The 21,238-nt window shown below is 37.3% G+C and overlaps 1 protein-coding gene across 2 annotated transcripts in view; it reads left to right on the plus strand.

Annotated features, from left to right (window-relative positions):
* Positions 1-21,238, plus strand: part of dscamb (Down syndrome cell adhesion molecule b) — a 119,721-nt gene that overhangs the window by 86,992 nt on the left and 11,491 nt on the right. For both annotated transcript variants that reach the window (XM_055028454.1, XM_055028455.1), the window contains exons 11-26: positions 1,373-1,552; positions 12,015-12,211; positions 13,276-13,372; positions 13,637-13,765; positions 13,851-14,018; positions 15,173-15,243; positions 15,482-15,725; positions 16,812-16,958; positions 17,258-17,413; positions 17,495-17,628; positions 17,745-17,898; positions 18,014-18,131; positions 18,215-18,381; positions 19,357-19,455; positions 20,277-20,465; positions 20,708-20,998. In XM_055028454.1, coding sequence (XP_054884429.1) covers positions 1,373-1,552; positions 12,015-12,211; positions 13,276-13,372; positions 13,637-13,765; positions 13,851-14,018; positions 15,173-15,243; positions 15,482-15,725; positions 16,812-16,958; positions 17,258-17,413; positions 17,495-17,628; positions 17,745-17,898; positions 18,014-18,131; positions 18,215-18,381; positions 19,357-19,455; positions 20,277-20,465; positions 20,708-20,998 — 2,541 coding nt within the window. The remainder of the gene's footprint in view (positions 1-1,372; positions 1,553-12,014; positions 12,212-13,275; positions 13,373-13,636; positions 13,766-13,850; positions 14,019-15,172; positions 15,244-15,481; positions 15,726-16,811; positions 16,959-17,257; positions 17,414-17,494; positions 17,629-17,744; positions 17,899-18,013; positions 18,132-18,214; positions 18,382-19,356; positions 19,456-20,276; positions 20,466-20,707; positions 20,999-21,238) is intronic.

Below are 21,238 nucleotides of genomic sequence, written 5' to 3' on the forward strand. Positions count from 1 at the left end.
CAAATTGATTGAAAGACAACAGCAACAACAGAAGACTTGGTCCTACATGTTCAAGCCAGAACATTTTACCACAATATGAATAAATATGTCTTGACGGCGAGATCTCAACACATTTAGTGAGTTCTCTGATGCCAGCGTTAAGAACATCACTAAATGAATTAGGAGCATACAAAACAATACCAAACTGTTTGTGTAATAATATGGTTGAAAACAGGCAGTATGATTTTGTGTTCAAGGACCTGGAAGCGAGCTCACAGTGCTTACATAAGCAGAAGGGACGATGCTATCAAAACAATGGTCAGGACAAAGAAAGTTTGTTGTTATTTCTATGTGACTTACCACGTTGTTGTGTCCATTGTTTCCATAGCCAGAAGGAACTGACCCCTCAATTAGAAAAAAATTTTCAGCAATTCCATCTTAATACTGGCAGAAGTTGCTGAAGCACTTATCGCTGAAATGCTTCACTCAAACAAAGAGGACTTTCCTTCTTGATGTGGCTACATTTCCAAGAAAAGATCAATTTAACCAGGCATTTTGAAGAGGTTCTGATGCTGGGAGACAGTGTGAGGAATTGTGTGTTAATACAACCAACAGCATTTTGACTTTGGCAGTTTTGATCTTAGAGTAGAAAATTAATGGAAGAAAAAAAAATGGCAGATTTGCAAAATTGGTAAGAGGAAGTCCTTGATCTCATTTATCAGTTTTGCAGCAAATACTGTGATACAAATAGAAAAAACTGAACTGATTGAAAAATTTCACCCAATCAGTTCATCTATGAATCACCAGAAGAGACAAAATTCAAAATTTCTGCACTCATAGTACACAAGTACACAACAAAATGTGTTTTTGGGCTAAAAAAGTGGATTCTGATGTGATATTTTGCAAGGATGTCAGACATCACTTTATGAACTTCAGCTCAAATACATTCAGGTGATGACAGCGATCACAGCACAACAGGAATTCAACCTCTGGAAAATGAAGGTTTTGAAGTGGCCACGTCAATGTCTGAACTTACATCCAATTATCATACGTGACCTTAGTTTGTGTGTTCCTGCTCAGAAAATCATTGATGTTGCTGGATAAAATAACTCTTTATTGGGCCAGAAATTCCTCCACACAGACAGAGGTCATCGGTAGTTTTTGCAAACGCTTGATTGCAACTGTTGCTACCAAACATGGTATTGGGCGGTTTGGAGTCCCCTAATAATTTGAATCATTAATTGAAAATAGGTTTTTTGGTTTAGTTTGTCTGATGATGTAAAACTTTCAAATGTAACAGGACATCTGTAAGATATGTTCTACATATGGTATAAGCTACACAAATCTGCTTTTCCTAAAAAAAAAATTGTTTTGCCTAATCTTCTTGCATCAGGTGCCGGCGTCCCCCAGTTTCAGCCCATCCTCCTGAACAGCGGCTCTCGAATCCAGCTACTGAGCAACGGCTCGCTGCTCATCAAACATGTTCTGGAGGACGACAGTGGCTTCTACCTGTGTAAGGTCAGCAACGACGTCGGAGCTGATGTCAGCAAGTCCATGTACCTCACCGTCAAAAGTAAGAACTTGTGTTTTATGATGAGCTGTAGTTTCTGTTTGTTTGTTTCATGATAATCATCACACCTCCATTGGCAAAATTAGATTATGTGGTATAGTTTGAGTGAGCCTTGTTAAACTGTACTGGAGTTCATAGATCATTGGATAACAAGGATGAGCAAACTAATTCTGCTCTACTACTTTGGGAATTAAGATTCAAAATACGAGCTTTACTGATTGAAATTCATCTTTTATTCAGGATCGTGAAGAACGGGGTTTTACAGCCCTAAATAATCTTTTTTCTTTCATAATAAGGAAAAAGAGATGATTATAATTCAGAACCAACTTTGTCACCAGAATATCATGGTGGGAGACAAAAAGAGTGCCATATGTCCTATTTTATTTTTTGCCTAATTTTAAGATTGTTTGGACATTTTGAAAGAATATTGAGCTTTTTGTTGGTTAAAAGGAAAATCTCAAGTTTTTGTGTGTTTTGCAATTGTTATTAAATATAAAGTTTAAGACAAATATTTTAGATGCTCAGAATTAATGGGATTCTGATGTCATGTAGTGAAAGTAAACTTGAAAGTGATCATCACTTTTAAGCATATTTGTAGAAAATGAAAAAAAAAAATCTAAGACTCATATTCAGGGTTTTGAAAAATTGTCAATTTAACAATGGCAAGCGCAGCAATTCTTTCTTCAGTAGTTTATGTGATAAAAATCATAGACTCTACTAAGCATCAGCTTGTCCCCCCCAGTCTTCCCTGCAGCGCCAGGAGTGGCTCCACATTTTCATGGTGCTTAGATGTGAGGAGAGCTTATTTCACTTACAGCCATCAAACTAGTATGAGCCTCCCTGCTGATGGGCAGTCCTGTCTCTGTTTTATCTTCCTCTCTGTCTGCTCCTCCCGTCCTCCGTCTGATATATGGAAACGCGTACGTTTTACTAATCATCACCACTATAGAAGAGGTTTTACCTGTTTAAAGAAGGGGTTTCGATCTGACCCGGTGCGTGGTCCGGTACTCTGAAAGAAGATAATATGTTAGGAACTTTTCTCGTGGGTAAATCTGCATTTTTATACCCGTGATATTGGTTGACATGCGGTAGATGCTTATGTGTCGCTGTGATTTTGTCTCCCAGTGTTCAAGGCTGGGAAGCTGTCAGCACTGCAGAAGCCCACTCAGAAACAAACATACTGTGTTTTCATAGGTCAGTTCTCTGACTGTGGCATCCAGTTGCTATGCAGCAAGCTGACCTATGTGCTGTGCTAACCTTACTTATCTACTTTCTACCACACACAGAGGAAGAAAATTCTGGCAGAAGCTGCTGTGGACTCGACTTGTAGTTGCATGTCAAGCTTAAATTATACACACAAAATGGATGTAAGGTCATAAAGACCTGCACCTGAAAATCCATGCTTATGAAAGAAGTATCCTTCGTAGGTTTAACAGTAGGATTACAAAAAGCAGCTGTAATGTCACATAGCCCTGATATTCTTGGCACATGGTTGGTTTTTATAGACCAACCTGATGTGCTTTTCTGAAAAGCACATCAGTTTTTTTGAGAGTTTATTCATACTGGTATTGTTTGCCTCCTGCTGGTGTATGCACATGTAGTTTACACACGTAAGGAGGGTGGATATGACGATATGGTTTTCTCACTCTGCTCCATTGCCTTGAAACAGTATCTCTGCAGAGAAAATGTGTCTGTCTCTGCGTTTATATAGGTTTTTTTTTGTGAGTAGCAATAGAAAGTGCTGTTACGGGTTTTTGTATTTCAATAGTGTTGTAATCTCTGAACAAAAAACCTTTAGCAGGGATCTTCAGTAAAATTTTTATGGTCCACTCAAATAACTTTTCCTTGCAACAATTTAATTTAATAAATAAAAATAAGCATTAAAACAAAAGGTTGTTGTAGAATTTTAAATATTGCATACAATAAAAAAAATGTTTTAAGCTAAAACTTCTTTTAACAAATGTTGCAATTTATGCCCCACATTTAGACCTGAATAATACATTTTTTTGCAATATTTTTGAGTTAGTTTATCTCAGATGCAGCTTTATTTTCTTGCTACCCTGAGATAATACTCTGTGCTGTTCTAACGCTGCTGTTATTGGTGTCTGTAGTTATGACATGCTGGCTCAGCCACACTCTTTTCACTCATCAGCAGATCACATTTCACATTTCAATTCCCAAAATGTACTTAAGTATTCAAGATGCTTTCAATAAAGGAGTACTTACTCACATGAGCGGTTTGAAAAGTGGAGACCATTACAGCACTTTTTTTTCATGTGTGTCCTATCCAACAGTGTAGCACTCAGAATTGAGTGCCAAGGAGAAACCCCACACATTTACTTTCACAATAGTGAAAGTAAATGTGCTCTGAGAAAAAATTAACAGATCACTTAAAATGATCAGTTTATCTGATTTTACTTTTTATAGGTATATGTTTAAGTAAAATGAACATTGTTCTTTCATTCTATGAACTACTGACCGCATGTCCCCAAAATTCCAAGCAAAGATGTAATACGTATATTTGCAGAAAATGAGAAATGGCCAAAATGGTAAAAAAGATCCAGTGTTTCAGTTCTCAAATAATGCAAAGAAAACAAGTTCATATCCATTTAAAAACAGCCACACTAATATTTTACCTCAGGAAGAGTTAATCAATATTTGGTGGAACAATCATGAGGCTTAATTTTGTCCAGTGTTTTATAAATGTGTGTTTACTTCAAATGCAATTTGCAGATACATTTCCCTCTTTGTCTTTTCAGACAAAGGGAAATAAGAATAGAGAGAGAGAGAAGGATAACAAAAAGTTGAGAAAACCCTCTAGAAGTCTGCTTCTACTCCTGCAGAAAGAGAGAAAATGACAAATAGGGGTGAAATTGCAGGGACAAAACAACATATGAATATGCAACATAAACAACATCACTAAAAAGCACATGGTACTGTTTAACACAAGATGTATCACTGTATTCCTGGTCACCAACACTATCATATCTGCAGCTCAATGTCTTTCTGTTTTCATGTTTAAATAAACATTACTCGCATGGACATATTTTAGTCTTTATACTTACTGAGGGTGTTTTTTATTGAGGATATTGGTGTATCCATGCGTGGTGCAATCTGTGTATTCTGACTCCATGCAGCGTGTGCAGTTGAGAATGCCCCAGCATGAGACGATTGAACTCTTGAGTGCATTTCTGCCTCATTTAAATCAGTCAATACCTCAATTAGAAGCTGCCATGGGGCTCAAGGGAAGAGTGGTCTGCATGTTTCTCTGCTTTATTTCCACTCTGTCTTTCTCTGTTTATATGCCACCATCTGGTACAGAACGATTCAAAAGGTAAACAAAACACATTGTATGCTTTACTTGAGGAAAAAATTTACAAGTTTGTTTTTAATGGTGATATTTATGTCTAAAAGAAAATATTCAAAATTAGCACATTTTGAATTATTGCAACATTTCTCAAAGTAAGAGAAATGTTGCAATAATTCAAAGTAACTATTACTTTAATGTAAATTTTTTTCTTTAAACTGTAATCTGACATAGATATTCATTGCTCACTGAAGTTGTTTAAGGTCATACTTCAATCTTATAAATATTTCTGCAATTATCTGTTGGAATAATAATAATAAAAACAAAAAAAATCAATGTGTTTTTTTTTTCAAAAATTAATAAAACATTTTCTACTGCGATGTTTACAAGGAGTCAAGTTGAGTGTTGGTAGATTTGTGAAAATTATGTCCTTCATAACAGAATGTGTGAAGTAAAAGAAACGCAGCAAAAAGAAAGAAAAAATTGTCAGAATTAACAAAAATAACAGTTTCAAAACATCACTCTGTGTTTAATTAATCTGTAAAATTTGTTTTACTTAGTTTATGAACCCAGTTCAATAAGTGAACTTTCCAATAACATTCTATTTTATGACTAATGACTGCATAGTTACTTTAGGCCAGTGAAACACTTCCTAATTTATGATAATTGCCTTATTTTTCTCATGAAAATAAGGCATTATATCTAATTTATTCTAATTAAATTCATTTTTATTGGAAGACAAAAAAAAAGTGCAAGAAACCATGTGTAAAACTGATCAAACTACTAGCCATTTGTGAAAACAAAAATCAGAAGTGAAAAATGTACTTGCTCCAGAAATCTATAGGACTAATTATGTTATAAAATTGATGGTTTTGTAGATATATGTATATATATATATATTTTGGTATTAAATAAAATGTTTCAAACATTATTCTTCTATTGTGCTAGAGAAAAAAAATGCAATGTCTGACACCATGAGGTGACTTTGTGGTCAAAGGAGAAGGTCACTCAAACTCATCCCCATTTTTTCCTCTGGCCTGATCCCTCCATACTAATACGCTTACCTCTTCACTTCCTCTCATTTTTACCTCCTCTCTGTTCCCTTTCTTTCCTTGTCTTCCTACTCACACTTCTTTCTCTTCCCATCTGCTTTTTTTATTATCAGAGCGCTGTATTACTGCTGCATTTTAAAAAATACACATCAGTGGAGCAATTACAGACTATGAAAAAGAATACATTTAGCCTGGGGCAAAGTGAGTGCTGCCTGGTAGATGCAGGGAGATTAGATGAGAAGATGAAAAAGCCTCACCTTACCGCGAGGCACTGAAGCACAACTAAGATCAGTAAAGATCAGATAACATGTTATATTTGAACAAACATATTGATACAAGGTCAAAGAGACTGAAATGTCTCTTATTGCACAGATAAATTAATATAGTCACACTCTAGTGTAGGCAGAAAAACACTGAAAATATTCATCTGTGCCATTTTTAAAATTGCTCAAATGAGCAAACATGATCTTCACTGATGCTAACTCGCTTTGCCAAGGTCTAAGATTTGGATGGGGAAATAAGTTTCCATTAAGGAGCAATAACATTAGAGAAGGGTCAGAGGAAACTACAGTTATAGGACTCACTTAAAATTCATAGTTGCTATGCAAAATAAATCAACAGCTTTCTCGGTGGGGGTGGTGAGTAAGGCAATGATGGTGTGGGGATCAAGGGAGAGGGCGGGGCTGGATAGGAATAAGAAATGAGGTTTAAACATAGGCAGTCCCAAGTCTGACACTCAAAACAAGAACCACACTTACATTCAAGCACCTCACATGTAAATATCAACACATGAAAGCAGCACAACTCTTTGATTTTGTTATTTTTCTGCTTCATGGAAAGGTAGCGTGTGGAAACAAAGGCAAACGTGTTCAGCAGATCTGTGTGATTGTTTGTGTGGGTGGATGTTGTGCGTAGGATGTGTGCTTGTGTGTGTGTGCAACATGTGCTTCCAAATTGTTGATCTGAGTTTAGCATACAAAGTAGAGACCAACTATTACATTTTACTGTTATCAATAACTTCTTCGTGTGTAGGCATCTGTTTAGCCATCCATTGTGATCAAATCTAGTCAACTTTGTGTGGTGCTTGCATGTTTTTCGCCTCAATGAGTTGTTTTTCTTTAAGGACACTATTCTTCTTTGAGAGTCCAAAAACATATTTGCTAGGTTAATTGCAAACTGAAAGCTACACCTGGGTATTAGTCTTGTATTTCTCAATGTTTCCTCATTGATGAAAGGGTGACCTGTCGGTGTAGAACCCACTAGTCGTTGACATGCACCAGCTCTGCTTCAACCCTGGAAGTTTTACCAATTGAACAGATGGTGTTATTGGTATGTTACATTGATTTAATATTTCAAGGAGAGCAGCAGATCTAAATTAGTATAACAAAAACATAGCTTCAAAATCCTGTTAATATAACTAGATCTATTTCCCCACTGACATACATGAAGGACGAAAGACAAAAGATTGAAAAAATAAAAAGTGAAACAAAAATATTTGGAAAGCTCCATCATACAAATTATTGAATATAAAATTTCAAAGAAGATTCAACCAAAAAAAAAAAAAAAGTTGACATTTATAGAAAGAACCAAACAGAGTTGGGAGTATAGCTGGTAACTTTAGCTCTTCAGTCCTATGTTTTCTCAAACTAAAGGCTGAAGAACATCCCAATTTTGAATAAGTGAACCAGGCCTTTAGTTGATGAAACAAAACCAATGGTTTATGGACATTGCCTAGAACCCTTAAAAGCAACATTAAAGCTGTCAAATGGCCCTTTTACATTAGCACCTAGCAGCACAGCTTGAGCCGACTCGAAGTATCTCTACACACATCACGGTTTTCCGGTACAAATTAGTGAGAGCTCTATTTGGTGGGGTCGTCATATAGTTGGGTGGTTCCAGGAAATGAAAAGTAGTGCAACATAATCTGTATGATTATTTTCAAATATATTATGATTTCTTTACAAAATAATACACTTTCATCACAATCCCCTCTTCTGACAAGAACATGTTGCATTTTATATTGACCACATCACTTTCCCAGAAAACAACAATGGTGGACATGGTATGTTTACATAGTGCTCAGGCTGACTTTGTCCTTGAATCTCCAAATACACTAACTCTCTGTTGAGATTTTACAAATGGTGGGTTGGATTACTGTAGAGTTGCTCTTGTGATGCAACCAGTGACTCCACCCGTTTGCCAATCAGTGACTGTCTGTCTTTGGATGCGATGTTTTCAACCTGATTCTGGACACTTACAGTCTCCTAAAAGTAGGTCTTTAAAAATTGCTGGGAGAATGTAATCATTATTACTGGAAAAACCTTATAAATGAGTTCAGTCAACCTAAATTATTCATTCGAATTAACAGTTTAAAATGAAAAAACAACACTTTACAATGTCTATTTAGAGTTGAATTTAGGTAATACAATTACTTCTGACCAACACTTTGGTCAAAAGTGTTGGTCCCCCCAAAAAACTAGCACAAGCTATATGATAAAATGCTAATGTTAGCTTAATTCATCCAACTTTCTTATTGTGTATGAACTTAAGAAAATCTTGTAAGGTTTGTAAGATTACAGCATAATTTACCACTCATTCATTTCTCATTTCCTCCTGTGGAAAAGATTCAGTGAAGTCCGATCAGGGTGTTGCCAAGTTCAACATGGCTGCTGGAGAAAAACAGTGAGGCTCATTCTGCCCTCCTTCTTAACACAACAGACTGTCAAATGGAGTCAGTGATTATCTAAAGCTATCCAGTTTCATTCCAAACATCATAAACCTTATAGGTGAATTAAAGAACTCACCTAGTATCTTTTTTTATATATAATTTTGGGATAAAATACAATCTTTAAAATATTTGAAGTCTTTTGAAACTGTGCTTACTGTAGAAAGATGTTATGTCAGGCAAAAAAATTCAGAATAAATTTTTTATAATTTTTTGAAACTATGCCACCTTACTAACACTTCACTGCAGCTCATGTGCAGAGTCAAAATAAATGCAGTTTGATCCATGAAAATCCTGTACAGCATGTGTCTTCGACAGTGTGAGCATGTCTCTACTTCTGTTTTATTTTTTTATTTTACTTGCACGCATTCTTTCTTTATCATTGCATACAGATGCACAGCACAGAACAGCCCAGGAAGTCTTTGTTTGTCATTGTGTGTTTCTGAATGCGAATGGATCTGCTTGTCTCTGTGCGTGCATGTCTGCGTTTGTGCTTGTGAGAGACAACGGCACGGCCAGCGGACTAGTCTGCTGTGTACGAATAATCAAAGTGGTCTCTCTCATCATTAAATCATGGCTGTCCTGGTGGGAGCCTAAGGAGGGAGATAGAGGGAATGAGTGAGGGATCATAGTTAACGCTGCAGGGGTACATGCTCTCTCCCTCTTCTCCATCGTGTACCGAGGCTGAGATGTGTCATGAGCACAAGTCTTTTCTGCTCCCTTTGCTCGCCCACTTAGCTCCCCCAGACACAGTCATGCACACACACACACACGCACACACACACGCATGCTTGTGCATATGCACACATAGTGAAACACTCCTGCTCACTGATATGTTATTCAGGAGTGTACAGACATTTACACTGACTCAGACACACAAACTGCATCTTTTCTAGGAAGCAAAGACCTCTAACCAGTGCTGCACAAGAATCTGCCACATGTAGTTGACATTACTGCTCTGTTCAGTGACACAGTGTTGCCTACATCAAATAAACATTAAAATGAATATCATAACAATATGTACAAGTTATAACAATCATGTGTCAGACTATCTTTTACATATATACGTAAAGGTGAACAATGAGTTTGGCTGGATCCTTTTTTTTTAAATTAGATGAGCCAGGATTTTTCATTAGGTGTAACTTGACAAAGGAATACACAGTTTTTCCTAAACTTAGAAGACCTGAAGTCTAATTTAGAATTCCATGATGTTTTAAAAATTGCATTGCGCTTGATTAAAAAAAAAAAACAACCTGCAAATTTCCAGTAACTGTGAAACTTTCTTTTTTTGAAAAATGAAGAAAAATATAAAATACTTCTCATAGCACAAACACCAAATGACTTTCATACATTTTCTGTACAGAAGCTTTTGCACATCACAACAGCAAAAAAAAAAAAAAGTATTTGTGCCATTACCAACAACGTGTAACTGTTTTACTGAGCTAATGTCCAATGATTTGGGAACAAAATGAATAACATTTTAATTTATGAAGACCAAGACAAAATAATTAGACTCAGTTTCAAGTGAATAGCTGGGAAGTGAAAAGGAAATGATTAATGGTTTTAAATTCAAGTGTGACATCTATTTATACTCTGAAATCTGTACATAAAACTTTGAAACCGATACCTTCATAGGTCGCCCACTTATAAAGGAACTCCACCTGTGTGTAATATATTTAAAAAAGGTCAAATCCAACTTTTCTGTGAAGGCTTCATTAGCAAGCAGGGATATTATGGAGACAAACACCAGAGAAGTGAAGAATAATGTTGTAGAGAAGTTTAGAGGAGAGGTAGGCTTATTATCTGGTCAGGTAGTTTATTAATCTGAGAAACAGATTAATATGGTAACTCTGGAGGAACTGCAGAGATCTGCAGCTCAAGTGGGAGAATATTTTGACTGGGCACCTTATTAGTCATGTGCTCAACTAATCTGAGCTTTATTTAAGACTAGGAAGAAGATTTGTAAGCAGCTTAGCATTAAGCATGAAAGAGATGCAGCAACTGTAGGGGGGCAGGGGGGGAGGTGGTCTTTTTTCAAAACAAAAACAAAACTGCACATCACTCTGAAAGCATCCTTCACAACATAAAACATAGTGGTGGCAGTATCATGCTCCTGGGATCATTGTCTTCAGCAGAGACAGGAAAACTGAATCCAATTAGACAGAAGATAGATGGAGCTCATACAAAATAATCCTGGAAGAAAACCTGTGTTGTGGTGGCAGAAGACTTGACACTGAGATGGAGGTTCGTCTTCCAATAGGAAAACTATCCTAAATGCACAGTCAGATCAAAGCATAATTACTGTAAGTTAGAACAACCTGGTCAAAGTACTTAGATATTGCAATTGATAGATGCTCTTTGTCCAAGCTTGAGCTTCTTTGTAATGCAGAATTTGTAAAAATAAATAAATAAATAAAATCAGTGTTTAGATGTGCAAAGCTGGAAGAGATACAGCAAACACTTAGAGATTAACACAGCAAAATGTTCTAAAGCGAACTGACATGGAAATGCAAGAAAGAAACAAATCATTCCTCTCAATGATTCACTGCAAGGAGCTGAATCTTAATGGAGCAAGTGTTTTAAATGCTATATTGTTTTACATATTCTTTGTGAACAGATGGATGTCACATTTTTTGGCTATAATTTGACAAGAGAAGATATAGCAAGATGAAGACAGTCAATCTTTTATGTTCATCAATTTCCACAAGGACATAAAACACAAATCCAATTCAGTTTTTTATAATTTAAAAACTGAAAGCCACATCCAACAGTCTGTTATGATCAGAAGTCAGCTTCAAAAGGAAAAAGAAAAAAAACATGAAATAAGACGTATACGTGTGTTTCAGTGTTTAGTGATTTCAGACTGAAGGAAGGTGAAACGTTCACAGCATACGTTCATGTCACTGATCGACACACACACTCACACACTGACTAGATCTGCTGCTAATGAGCTCGGTGTGTGGTTACGGCGTAGAGCCAGACTGGCTCCACTCTCAGACTGATGGGAGTTCACACAGGAGTCGAATCTTTTTTCCCCATCCCTCTGCCTCATCTTCAGAAAAGCAGCATGTTACCGTTTGCTGTCGTTATCAAAGCCGTCGCAGGTTCACCTTAAGGGCTCCTTTTCAATCTCTCAGCATTGGGGGAGACAGGCAGACTCAAACATGACTTCATGATGGTCCCTGGAGAGTTTTAATGGTTGTCACGATTATCTCAGAAAAAGTGAACCCGTGTTTCTTTTTTTTTTATTCTGCACAAAGCAAGATGTAAATGTTAAGCGTTTCACACAGACTTGTCTCATTTCTTTTATTTTGTGTAGTTAGTCAGTTATCTTACTCACCACTTCTTTCTGATTTCATCTCATCACCTTCTGCTCCCCAGTACCAGCCATGATCACCTCCTACCCAAACACCACTCTGGCCACACAAGGCGAGGAGAAGAGGATGAGCTGCATCGCTCACGGGGAGAAACCCATCATGGTGCGCTGGGAGAAAGAGGAGCGAATCATCAACCCCGAGACCAGCCGATACGTGGTTACTGTCAAAGAGGTGGCTGACGAAGTCATCTCAACACTGGTGGTGAGCAATCAGTGTGACTGTGAATCTAACTGAATGTGATGGGAGTGATGCTTCTCTAAGAGGAAAAGAAGAAGTGTTGGGTTGGAGTTGAAAAAACTCTGCACAGTGAAAAAGTATTTGAATTGAGTTCTTTTCATATTGCTTTATTGTGACACACAAAGGTTTAAAATCTTTCAGTAAAGACTTGTCAGACAAAGACTTGTAAATTCAAATGATAATTTCTATAATTTAAGAGACAAAATGTGAAAAGGTCAAGCAACGGCCTGCACCACTGTTGTTGAAAACAATTGCCAATATGTGATACCTGGTGAAGAGTTTTTGCTCTTTGCTGATGCATTTTGGTCCTCTTTTGTCCATTGAAGCCAAATTAGAGTGTTTTAAAGTATGAACAGCCTCTTTACGTTTGTGCCACGTCATGTCAACCAGACTCCTATCTGGACTCCAAAATCATATCTTTTTTTGAGGCTGAAGCAACAAGTCTGCTCAAAATAAGCTTTGGTTTAACGTCACAAACTGATGGCCTTGAATAATAGTTCAAGATTTCTTTATAGAGCATAGTGTCATCAATTAGGGCAAATGTTCAATGCCTTGTTACGATGTTACATTGTCAATATGAAGACTTAAATTTTTTTGCTGTTAGTTTTATATTAAAAAGTGTAAAATCAATTTTTCACATACACTTTAGCAGTTTTTTGCTTTGATAAATAAAAAAAACATCTTCTGGTAAATGTTTCATGCATTTACTCTGCTTTTCTCTGATAATTTAACTTGTTTAGTAATTTGAAACCTTTGAGTGACAAAAAAAGCAAAAAAAACAGAAGAAACTTGTAAACGGGTGTGAGCCAACTGTGTAATATTTTGGTTCAACACATTTGTTTAGAAAATATTAGTGTAAATTCTCCTTTTTAGCTTTTAAATGAGAATTTTTGCTTCATTCCAGTACAAAAGTAAAGTGCAGGAAAAAGTCTCACCCGTTTCAGTGACTAGAATAGTTTAAATCTAGAAGTGGTAGTCGAACTGTACCTTTTTGAAAGTCCAGCAGAGTGTACTGCATATTTCTGTAGATCATGCCAACTGTTCGTGAGGACTCAGGGTTCTTCTCCTGTCATGCCATCAACTCCTTCGGCGAGGACAGAGGCATCATACAGCTGACAGTGCAAGGTGAGATTTTGAGTCCTTTGGGCTCATGAAGGTTGTTTTTAGGAGATGAGGAATAAAACTTTGACTCATTGTAGAAAGGATTTCTTTTATTATTTCTTATTAAGGTTTAAGCTGCACACACTGTTTTTTATATGATCTGACTGGTAAAATTACAACAAATTAATCCATTAGATTTGTCTTTCTTCTGTGCCTGTCTGCTTGCAGATATCTGCTTACAGTTTCCTGTTTCTCTCTAAGCGTACTGCCTTGTTTAAATTTCCTCAGAACCACCTGATCCTCCAGAGGTGGAGATCCGGGAGGTGAAAGATCGAACCATCGCTCTCCGCTGGACCATGGGGTTTGATGGCAACAGTCCTATCACAGGATATGATATTGAGTGCAAGAACAAATCAGGTACAAACAGAAAAGAAGAAAAGTAAAAAGAAAACTACACTAAAGTTAGCATTATCTTCACAATTTCCCATTTTGTTTCTTCCAGCTTCTTGGTTGTCAGCCCAGGTAACCAAAGATGTGTCACCACAGCTTAACCAAGCCACTATTATAGACCTCCACCCTTCCTCCACCTACAACATCCGCATGGTTGCCAAGAACATTATTGGCAACAGCAACCCCAGCAATGAACTCACCATTACTACTGATGAAGCAGGTTAGTTAGCGTTGACTAGGTATCATATATTACTGCCAACTCTGACATTTCTATAAACCACAGATGATCAACCACACACACCAAGCAAAAAGAATAAAAAATCAAAATATTTTATTTATGACACTGTGGAGATAGAAAATAGTATAATTTATCATAAACCTGATCTAGAGTCAAAATGCCGTCCTGGAGTTTATTAAAACTTGCTCAGGAAGTCATCACAGACTCCACTACCAGTCTGGGAGTGAGACTTAAGTCATGGGAGGTTTGATGGTAGTACTGCATTATCCAACAAAGCAGAAAACACTCCTTAAATTACACAGAAACTGGTGATATACACCCGCAGATAAAAAGACATAAACATGTGGTTGCATGAAAGGAGTCACATGTGTGACAACATAATTCATTAAAATACATTTAAATAGACATTTACTTACAAAAATGATCAGTGGGTTAGTGGTCATTTCAACAGATGCTGCTGTGATAAAGTAGATATTACATCTAAAATAGGAGAAAATTGTTCTGCATCTTGCAAATAAAACAGTATTTATGTTAATTATTACATTGAACACAAACAAAAGTAAATCAAACTATTTGTTACTGGAGAAAGTTGATATGTATAATTACATGTTTTTTAAGTTTTGGTTTTGGGCCAGAATTGGTTTTGGTTTTGACAGCTTTTAGATGGATGCTTAGTAAGACAATTTTCCAAGGAATTACGACCATACTAAAAATAATCACTGCATAGCTGTTGAGCCTATAATTCTATAAAAATGAGAAAAATGCTCATTCACTACCGCCTTTAGTTAGTCCTGTAAGTGTTCACTTATCCTCAATTGCTTATAATGGTTCCTCCTGGGCATTATGGCTTGCTGCAATGGCACATTTGGTCTAATTAATAACTGAACTGAAGTTATAAAGAGCTTGTATTATCATTTTTTGTCTCATTATTTAGATGGTAAATCGAAGATGTTGAAATAAAAAAAGAATCTTTACTGATTTGTGGAGAAAGCTTTGATGTTTATCACAGAGTGAGACCTTGAAGGGAGCGATTCTTAGCTCAAGAGCACCATCTAGTGGGGATATTGTGTTTTTGTTGTCTTTCCTATTTTCAGAACAGAGTTGTGGTGATGGTAAATAATGTACGTCTTTCACAGCTCCTGACGGCCCTCCACAAGATGTCACTCTGGAGCCCACGTCCCCACAGAGCATCAAAGTGTCTTGGAAGGTACGCTGATAAATTAATGTCTCATTTTGTCAGCTAGAGTTTGGCTCATAATAGTTATATTTGGATATGTTGTCTATGTGAGAATGAAGGAACATACTAAATATTTTTTATTGCAAGAGTCAGTGTATTAAAAATATTTTTCACTTTCTGACAATGAAAACAACTAATTAATTAAAAAAACATGGATGTGATGCTCACCTGTCTGTGCTTCCTCACCTTATGTCATCCACACCCACAGCCTCCCCAGAAGCATCTGCAGAACGGTGTGATTCGCGGCTACCAGGTGGGCTACAGGGAGTACAGTCCTGGTGGGAGTCACCAGTTTACTATTATCAGCGTGGATTCGACAGGAGACACCACAGAGAACATCGTGTTGGACAACCTGAAGAAGTTCACTCAGTACAGTGTGGTGGTCCAGGCTGCAAACAGAGCTGGAACAGGACCGTCTTCACAGCAGGTGGTAACCAAGACCCTGGAGGATGGTGAGCTGGGAATGAGGAGGTCCTAAAATGGTATTATTCTTGGGGAAAATATTCATGCTCTTTAAGCATTTTCACATTTTGCCACACGGCCACTAAAAGATGCTTTTCTTTAGGATTTTGGGTTCTTGCTCAAGAGAAAGTTGATTTTTGGGGGGGGCATGGAAAGAAAAGGACAAAAATGTTTTAGTTATTTTTCAAATACAAATCTAATACAGCTATCACATAAACTCCTAAAAACAAATCTAATACAGTGTGAGTAAATCAAAATGTTTCTAAGACACTGTAGACACTGTTTTTAAACCTAATGATAGAAATCTCATTCATGACTATTAAATGCTGAGCTTATACAGCATAGATTGTTGTGTAAGGACTCCATCTACTGGATACTTTTTGAACAGAAGTGCAGCTTTCATAATTTTAGTTTTCCATCTGTTACTCTCCTGTCTCACATGTCAAATATTATTAGTTTTACATAAAGCATTGCTTCCTGTGTGCCACATTGAAATCAAACCAAGTGAAGAATATATGCCACGACTGATCAAATCAGAAATGTAAAACATAAATTGAGACTGAGCTTTTGAAATAAAAACTATAAAAACTTAAAAGATATGTGGTCTTAAATCATGTAGAAACTTGCAGTTTACCAACAATAAAGGACTTATTTTAAAGTATTATAAAGTAGAAAACTGTTGGTTAGAAAGATGAATGCTGACTGTGTGATTTTTGTTTTTTTCAATTTTGCTTCATCTGATCAAATGCAAGCAGCAGTTTGGATATATTGACTTATTTAATGAGTCCTCATTGGATCAAATAACTAAGATCACACAGATCTCTATGAATTGTTCAGAACCAAGATGACTAAATCTGCTTTTTTTCCAACTATTGTCAATAACAACTCTTTGTCTTAAATGCCCGTTGTAAAACGTTTTTTACACTTATAACATCAACTCCTCAAATTGTATTTTTAATATGTAGTTATTTATGTAACTTATTTTAAAATCAGAGTCCAGCTAGTGTCTCTTCAAAACTTGATATAACATTCAGACACTTTATTAGGCCTAAACTCTGCTCTTGTATCCTTCATAGTGCCGTCTCGACCTCCTGAAAATGTCTTGGCAGTGGCCAAATCTCCAGAGGTGATTTCACTGTCCTGGATGTCTCTGCCCAGAGAAGCTCTCAATGGGAACCTGCAGGGCTACAGAGTAATCTACTGGGCCAACCTGCCTGATGGAGGTACCAATGATCACACTTCTGTCTGTCTGTCTGCCCAGTCTGTTACAATATTTGCTTAATTTCTGAGGCAAAGGACATAAAAGTAATGAGGGAAGATGATGAGGCAGTAATAACAAGTGTCTTTACATGCCAGCTTCATCTTGACGTTTGCAACAATATAAGTTCAGTTTGTTCCTGGAATAAACCAGCTATGTGGCTTATGTAAAACAAATCAATTAAAGCTGTTTTATTTTAATTGTTACTAATTCCCTGAAGCAGCAACAGATCCACACCTTCACGTATCTCATTGTCTGTGTCAGAACTGGGTGAAATTAGGAACGTGACAACCGATCAGCCGTCTCTGGAGCTGAATGGGTTGGAGAAGTACACCAACTACAGCATCCAGGTCTTAGCCTTCACTAACGCTGGAGACGGAGTCCGCAGTGAACAGATTTATGTTCGCACCAAAGAGGATGGTAAGAGGAAAAGAATATTTTTTGGAACCTATCTTGATTTGTTCACTGTTGGGGAGTTAATTATTAAATGTTTTTCGCTAGTTCCTGGTCCACCAGCAGGAGTGAAGGCTGCGGCCAACAGCAGCTCGGCTGTGTTTGTCTCCTGGCTGCCTCCACTTAAACTTAATGGCATCATCAGAAAATACATCGTCTTCTGCTCTAACCTGCATCCCATGGTATTAGCATTTTTATACAAATGATTTGTCCAAGACAGTGATGCCAAATTTCTCAATTGCTAAATATTGCTGCAGCCTTGTTTTACATTATCCTTTATCCTCTCTTGGGTTTACAGGTGATGAGTGAGTTTGAGGCTTCTCCCGATAAATATTTTTACATGATCCCAAATTTGGTTCGAAACAGACAGTACAGCGTCTGGGTGGTGGCAGTGACTGCTGCGGGGCATGGCAACAACAGTGAGAAGATCACAGTAGAGCCTCTGGCCAAAGGTACTTGATCCTCCACGGGTTTCACTGATAATAAATGTCGGATAAAGACCAACTGACTGACTGTATTTGATTTGAGGGATTTTTGTGAGTACGTTTTTGCTTGTGTTGTTCTCAGCTCCAGCTAGGATCTTGACGTTTAATGGCACAGTCACCACTCCCTGGATGAAGGACATTGTTTTACCTTGCAAAGCTGTTGGGGACCCTCCTCCCACCATCAAGTGGCTTAAGGGAAAGTAAGGCAGGAGCCTTCATGTGTCTCATTACAGCCAGAGTCAGAGCTATTCCCGGAGTGTTGAATTTTCCTATTTATTTCCAGCACAAATGGGACACCTACACCTGTTATCGTGGATGGTCGCCGTAGCGTCCAGGGGAATGGGAGCTTCATTATCCGCACAGTGAAAGCAGAGGACTCTGGGAACTACAGCTGTGTGGCCAGTAACAACTGGGGGTCAGATGAGATCACACTGAACCTGCAGGTCCAAGGCAAGTGGTTATCAATCAATCAATCAATCAATCAATCAATCAATCAATCAATCAATCAATCAATCAATCAATCAATCAATCAATCAATCAATCAATCAATCAAATTTTATTTGTATAGCACATTTCAGCAGCAAGGCATTTCAAAGTGCTTTACATCATAAACACAAAAACACAAAGTCCTGCATCATGGAATAAACAATAAATAAACATACCTTGGTAAAAATTAAATGATTAAGATTAACATTTCCATTGACAAAACAATCTAAAGATCCAATTTTATAATTAGCTGGATTTACACAATGTCTTATAATAATGGTGATATAAAGATTGCAGTTGTGATTAATATTTTTCAGATATTGCACAATATTCGGTTGTAAAGTAAATTCTGTAATTCTATAAAAATATCTAAGTCAACAAAGTTTTTCATCATGAGGAGAGATCCTTACAAAAATATGTTGAGCAGTCGCACTCGTCAGTTTAAACTTAATTTAATTGTTTCTGGTGTTTGCTACAGCATGTTAGAAAGGTAGCAGTTAAAACAATAAAAAGATTTTAGGATTCCTGGTGATTAATTTAATACCGCTTCCCATTTGGAAACGACTTATGCAGATATTGTATCATTTTGTGCTGTTTTGGTGTTGATTTGATATTGCTGAAAGTTATCCCATCCATAAAACCTCTGCTTTCTGTCCTCATAAGGCTGCTTGTCATTTAAAAAAAAAAAGAACAAGATCATTATTATAATCTCTGCAGTCAGGATAAAAGAGCGTTCGTGTTCTGTCGGTTCCAGGCTTTAAACATATTAAAAAATATAACATGAGTTGTTGGAAACCACAAACTTCTGACTGCACCATGCTATTATTTATTGAACAAACATGCAGCCCAAATGAAAAAGTCGGTCTGACATGCAATAAGTCAGTCAAAAAAAGAATGATAACCCAAACAATAATCAATATACTGACCTGTCATCCACAGTACCCCCGGACCAGCCACGTCTCACAGTTACCAAGACTACCACCACATCAATCACATTGTCATGGATACCTGGAGACAACGGCGGGAGCTCTATCAGAGGTGAGGTTGCTACTCTTGAACAAACTCATTCATAATCATCTACAACCAGTGAAGCGAAACGGAAAGTTTGTGACCACTGAAAGTGACGAACGCAGCCATGAATAAGGAGCTTCATACAAATGTGAAAACAATCATCTCCCTTCTGTGTTTTGAGATAGCCTTTGTCCCTTCCTCTTGCACTTTGGTTTAACTCTGTTGTTCCATGAATGGGTCTCATTATTTGCTGCTACAGCACAACAGTTAAGTCCTAAAAGCTAGATTAAAAAGCAGGAGAAGAGATTAGGTTCTTTTTAGAGGAAGATTAAAGCGGTCCATCTTACAGCGCAATCACAACAAGACTATTTGTGGTGATTTATCATTGCTCCTAACAAAACTGCTCCTTTCTTTTGTGTTGTAGTCACCAGAGCAGCTGGTCAAGATGCTTTCTCTGTTATATTTGCTTTGCTTTTCTCCACTTAATATCACCCATCACCAGAATACACTCACCAGAACTTACTATACAAATCCCTGCTGAACATAGGAGATCAAGTTATGGCTGTTTGGATATAATCTACAAATATCTTGGTCTATATGTGAGGACATTGAAAGTCCATACAAGCAAGTATATTACTTCCTTATAGAATTTACTGTAATTCACTTGAAATAAAGTCAGTTACCACATATTGTACCAAAGTTTAATGTTTAATCTCAGTGTTTCCTGCATATTTTTGCAAACACAATAAAACTCTTTCACATTCAAATTAGTAATAGAAAATATTATTTATTCTGAACTAAATATTGGTTTCAACTTTCTTCCTTTTTCTCCCCTTCCATTTTTCCAGGTTACATTCTGCAGTACTCAGAGGACAACAGTGAACAATGGGGCAGTTTTCCCATCAGCCCCAGTGAGCGGTCATATCGTCTGGAGAACCTGAAGTGTGGCACATGGTACAAATTCACCCTGACAGCGCAGAACGCCGTGGGCCCAGGACGCATCAGCGAGATCATTGAAGCAAAAACCCACGGGAAAGGTGAATAGTGCAGTTGTAGTTTTTCCTCAGTGTTAAAGTTTCAAATTAAACAAATTGCCATAATAATCATTTATGATCTTCAAGGGTAAAACTTGCAGATTAGAGAACATTTAGTCTTTTGCATCCATTATCTCAGATTTAAAACACTTTTGATTATATTCCAATTAAACATTAGTTAAATCAATATTTTGTCAGAAACTTGAGAGATTTAAAGCAGTTTCTGCTCTCTGATAATTCCTCAGAACCACAATTTGCCAAAGAACATGAAATCTTCACCAGCATCAACTCCTCCCGGGCCAGGCTCAACCTGGCTGGCTGGAACAATGGCGGCTGTCCAATCACCTCCTTCATTCTGGAATACCGCGCGGTGGATTCAGCCACATGGACAACAGCCCAGCGCACCTCGCTCACCAAGAGTTACATCCTGTACGACCTGCAGGAGGCGACATGGTATGAGCTGCAGATGAAGGTCACCAACAGCGCCGGCTCAGCGGAGAAACGGGTCACCTTCGCTACTCTAAATGCCGATGGAAGTAAGTTAGGAGGAAAGTTTGTGATTGTGTTTCCTTCTCCTCTGAGCCGGTGAACAACAATTAACAAAGAAACTGTTTTGTTGTACAACACTCAGTGTTATTCATAAAATTTGATTGTGCAACTAGTGGTTAGAAAAGGTCAGGAATAGATATACATAACGATGATGATGTAGAACAGGGATGTGGGAAAGTAAAAAAGTGTCAACACTAGACCAATTGGAGGAGACAATACTCATTTGA

The sequence above is a fragment of the Poeciliopsis prolifica genome, unplaced genomic scaffold (assembly GCF_027474105.1).
Source record: "Poeciliopsis prolifica strain line A6 unplaced genomic scaffold, Auburn_PproV2 SCAFFOLD004, whole genome shotgun sequence".
Taxonomy (NCBI): Eukaryota; Metazoa; Chordata; class Actinopteri; order Cyprinodontiformes; family Poeciliidae; genus Poeciliopsis; species Poeciliopsis prolifica.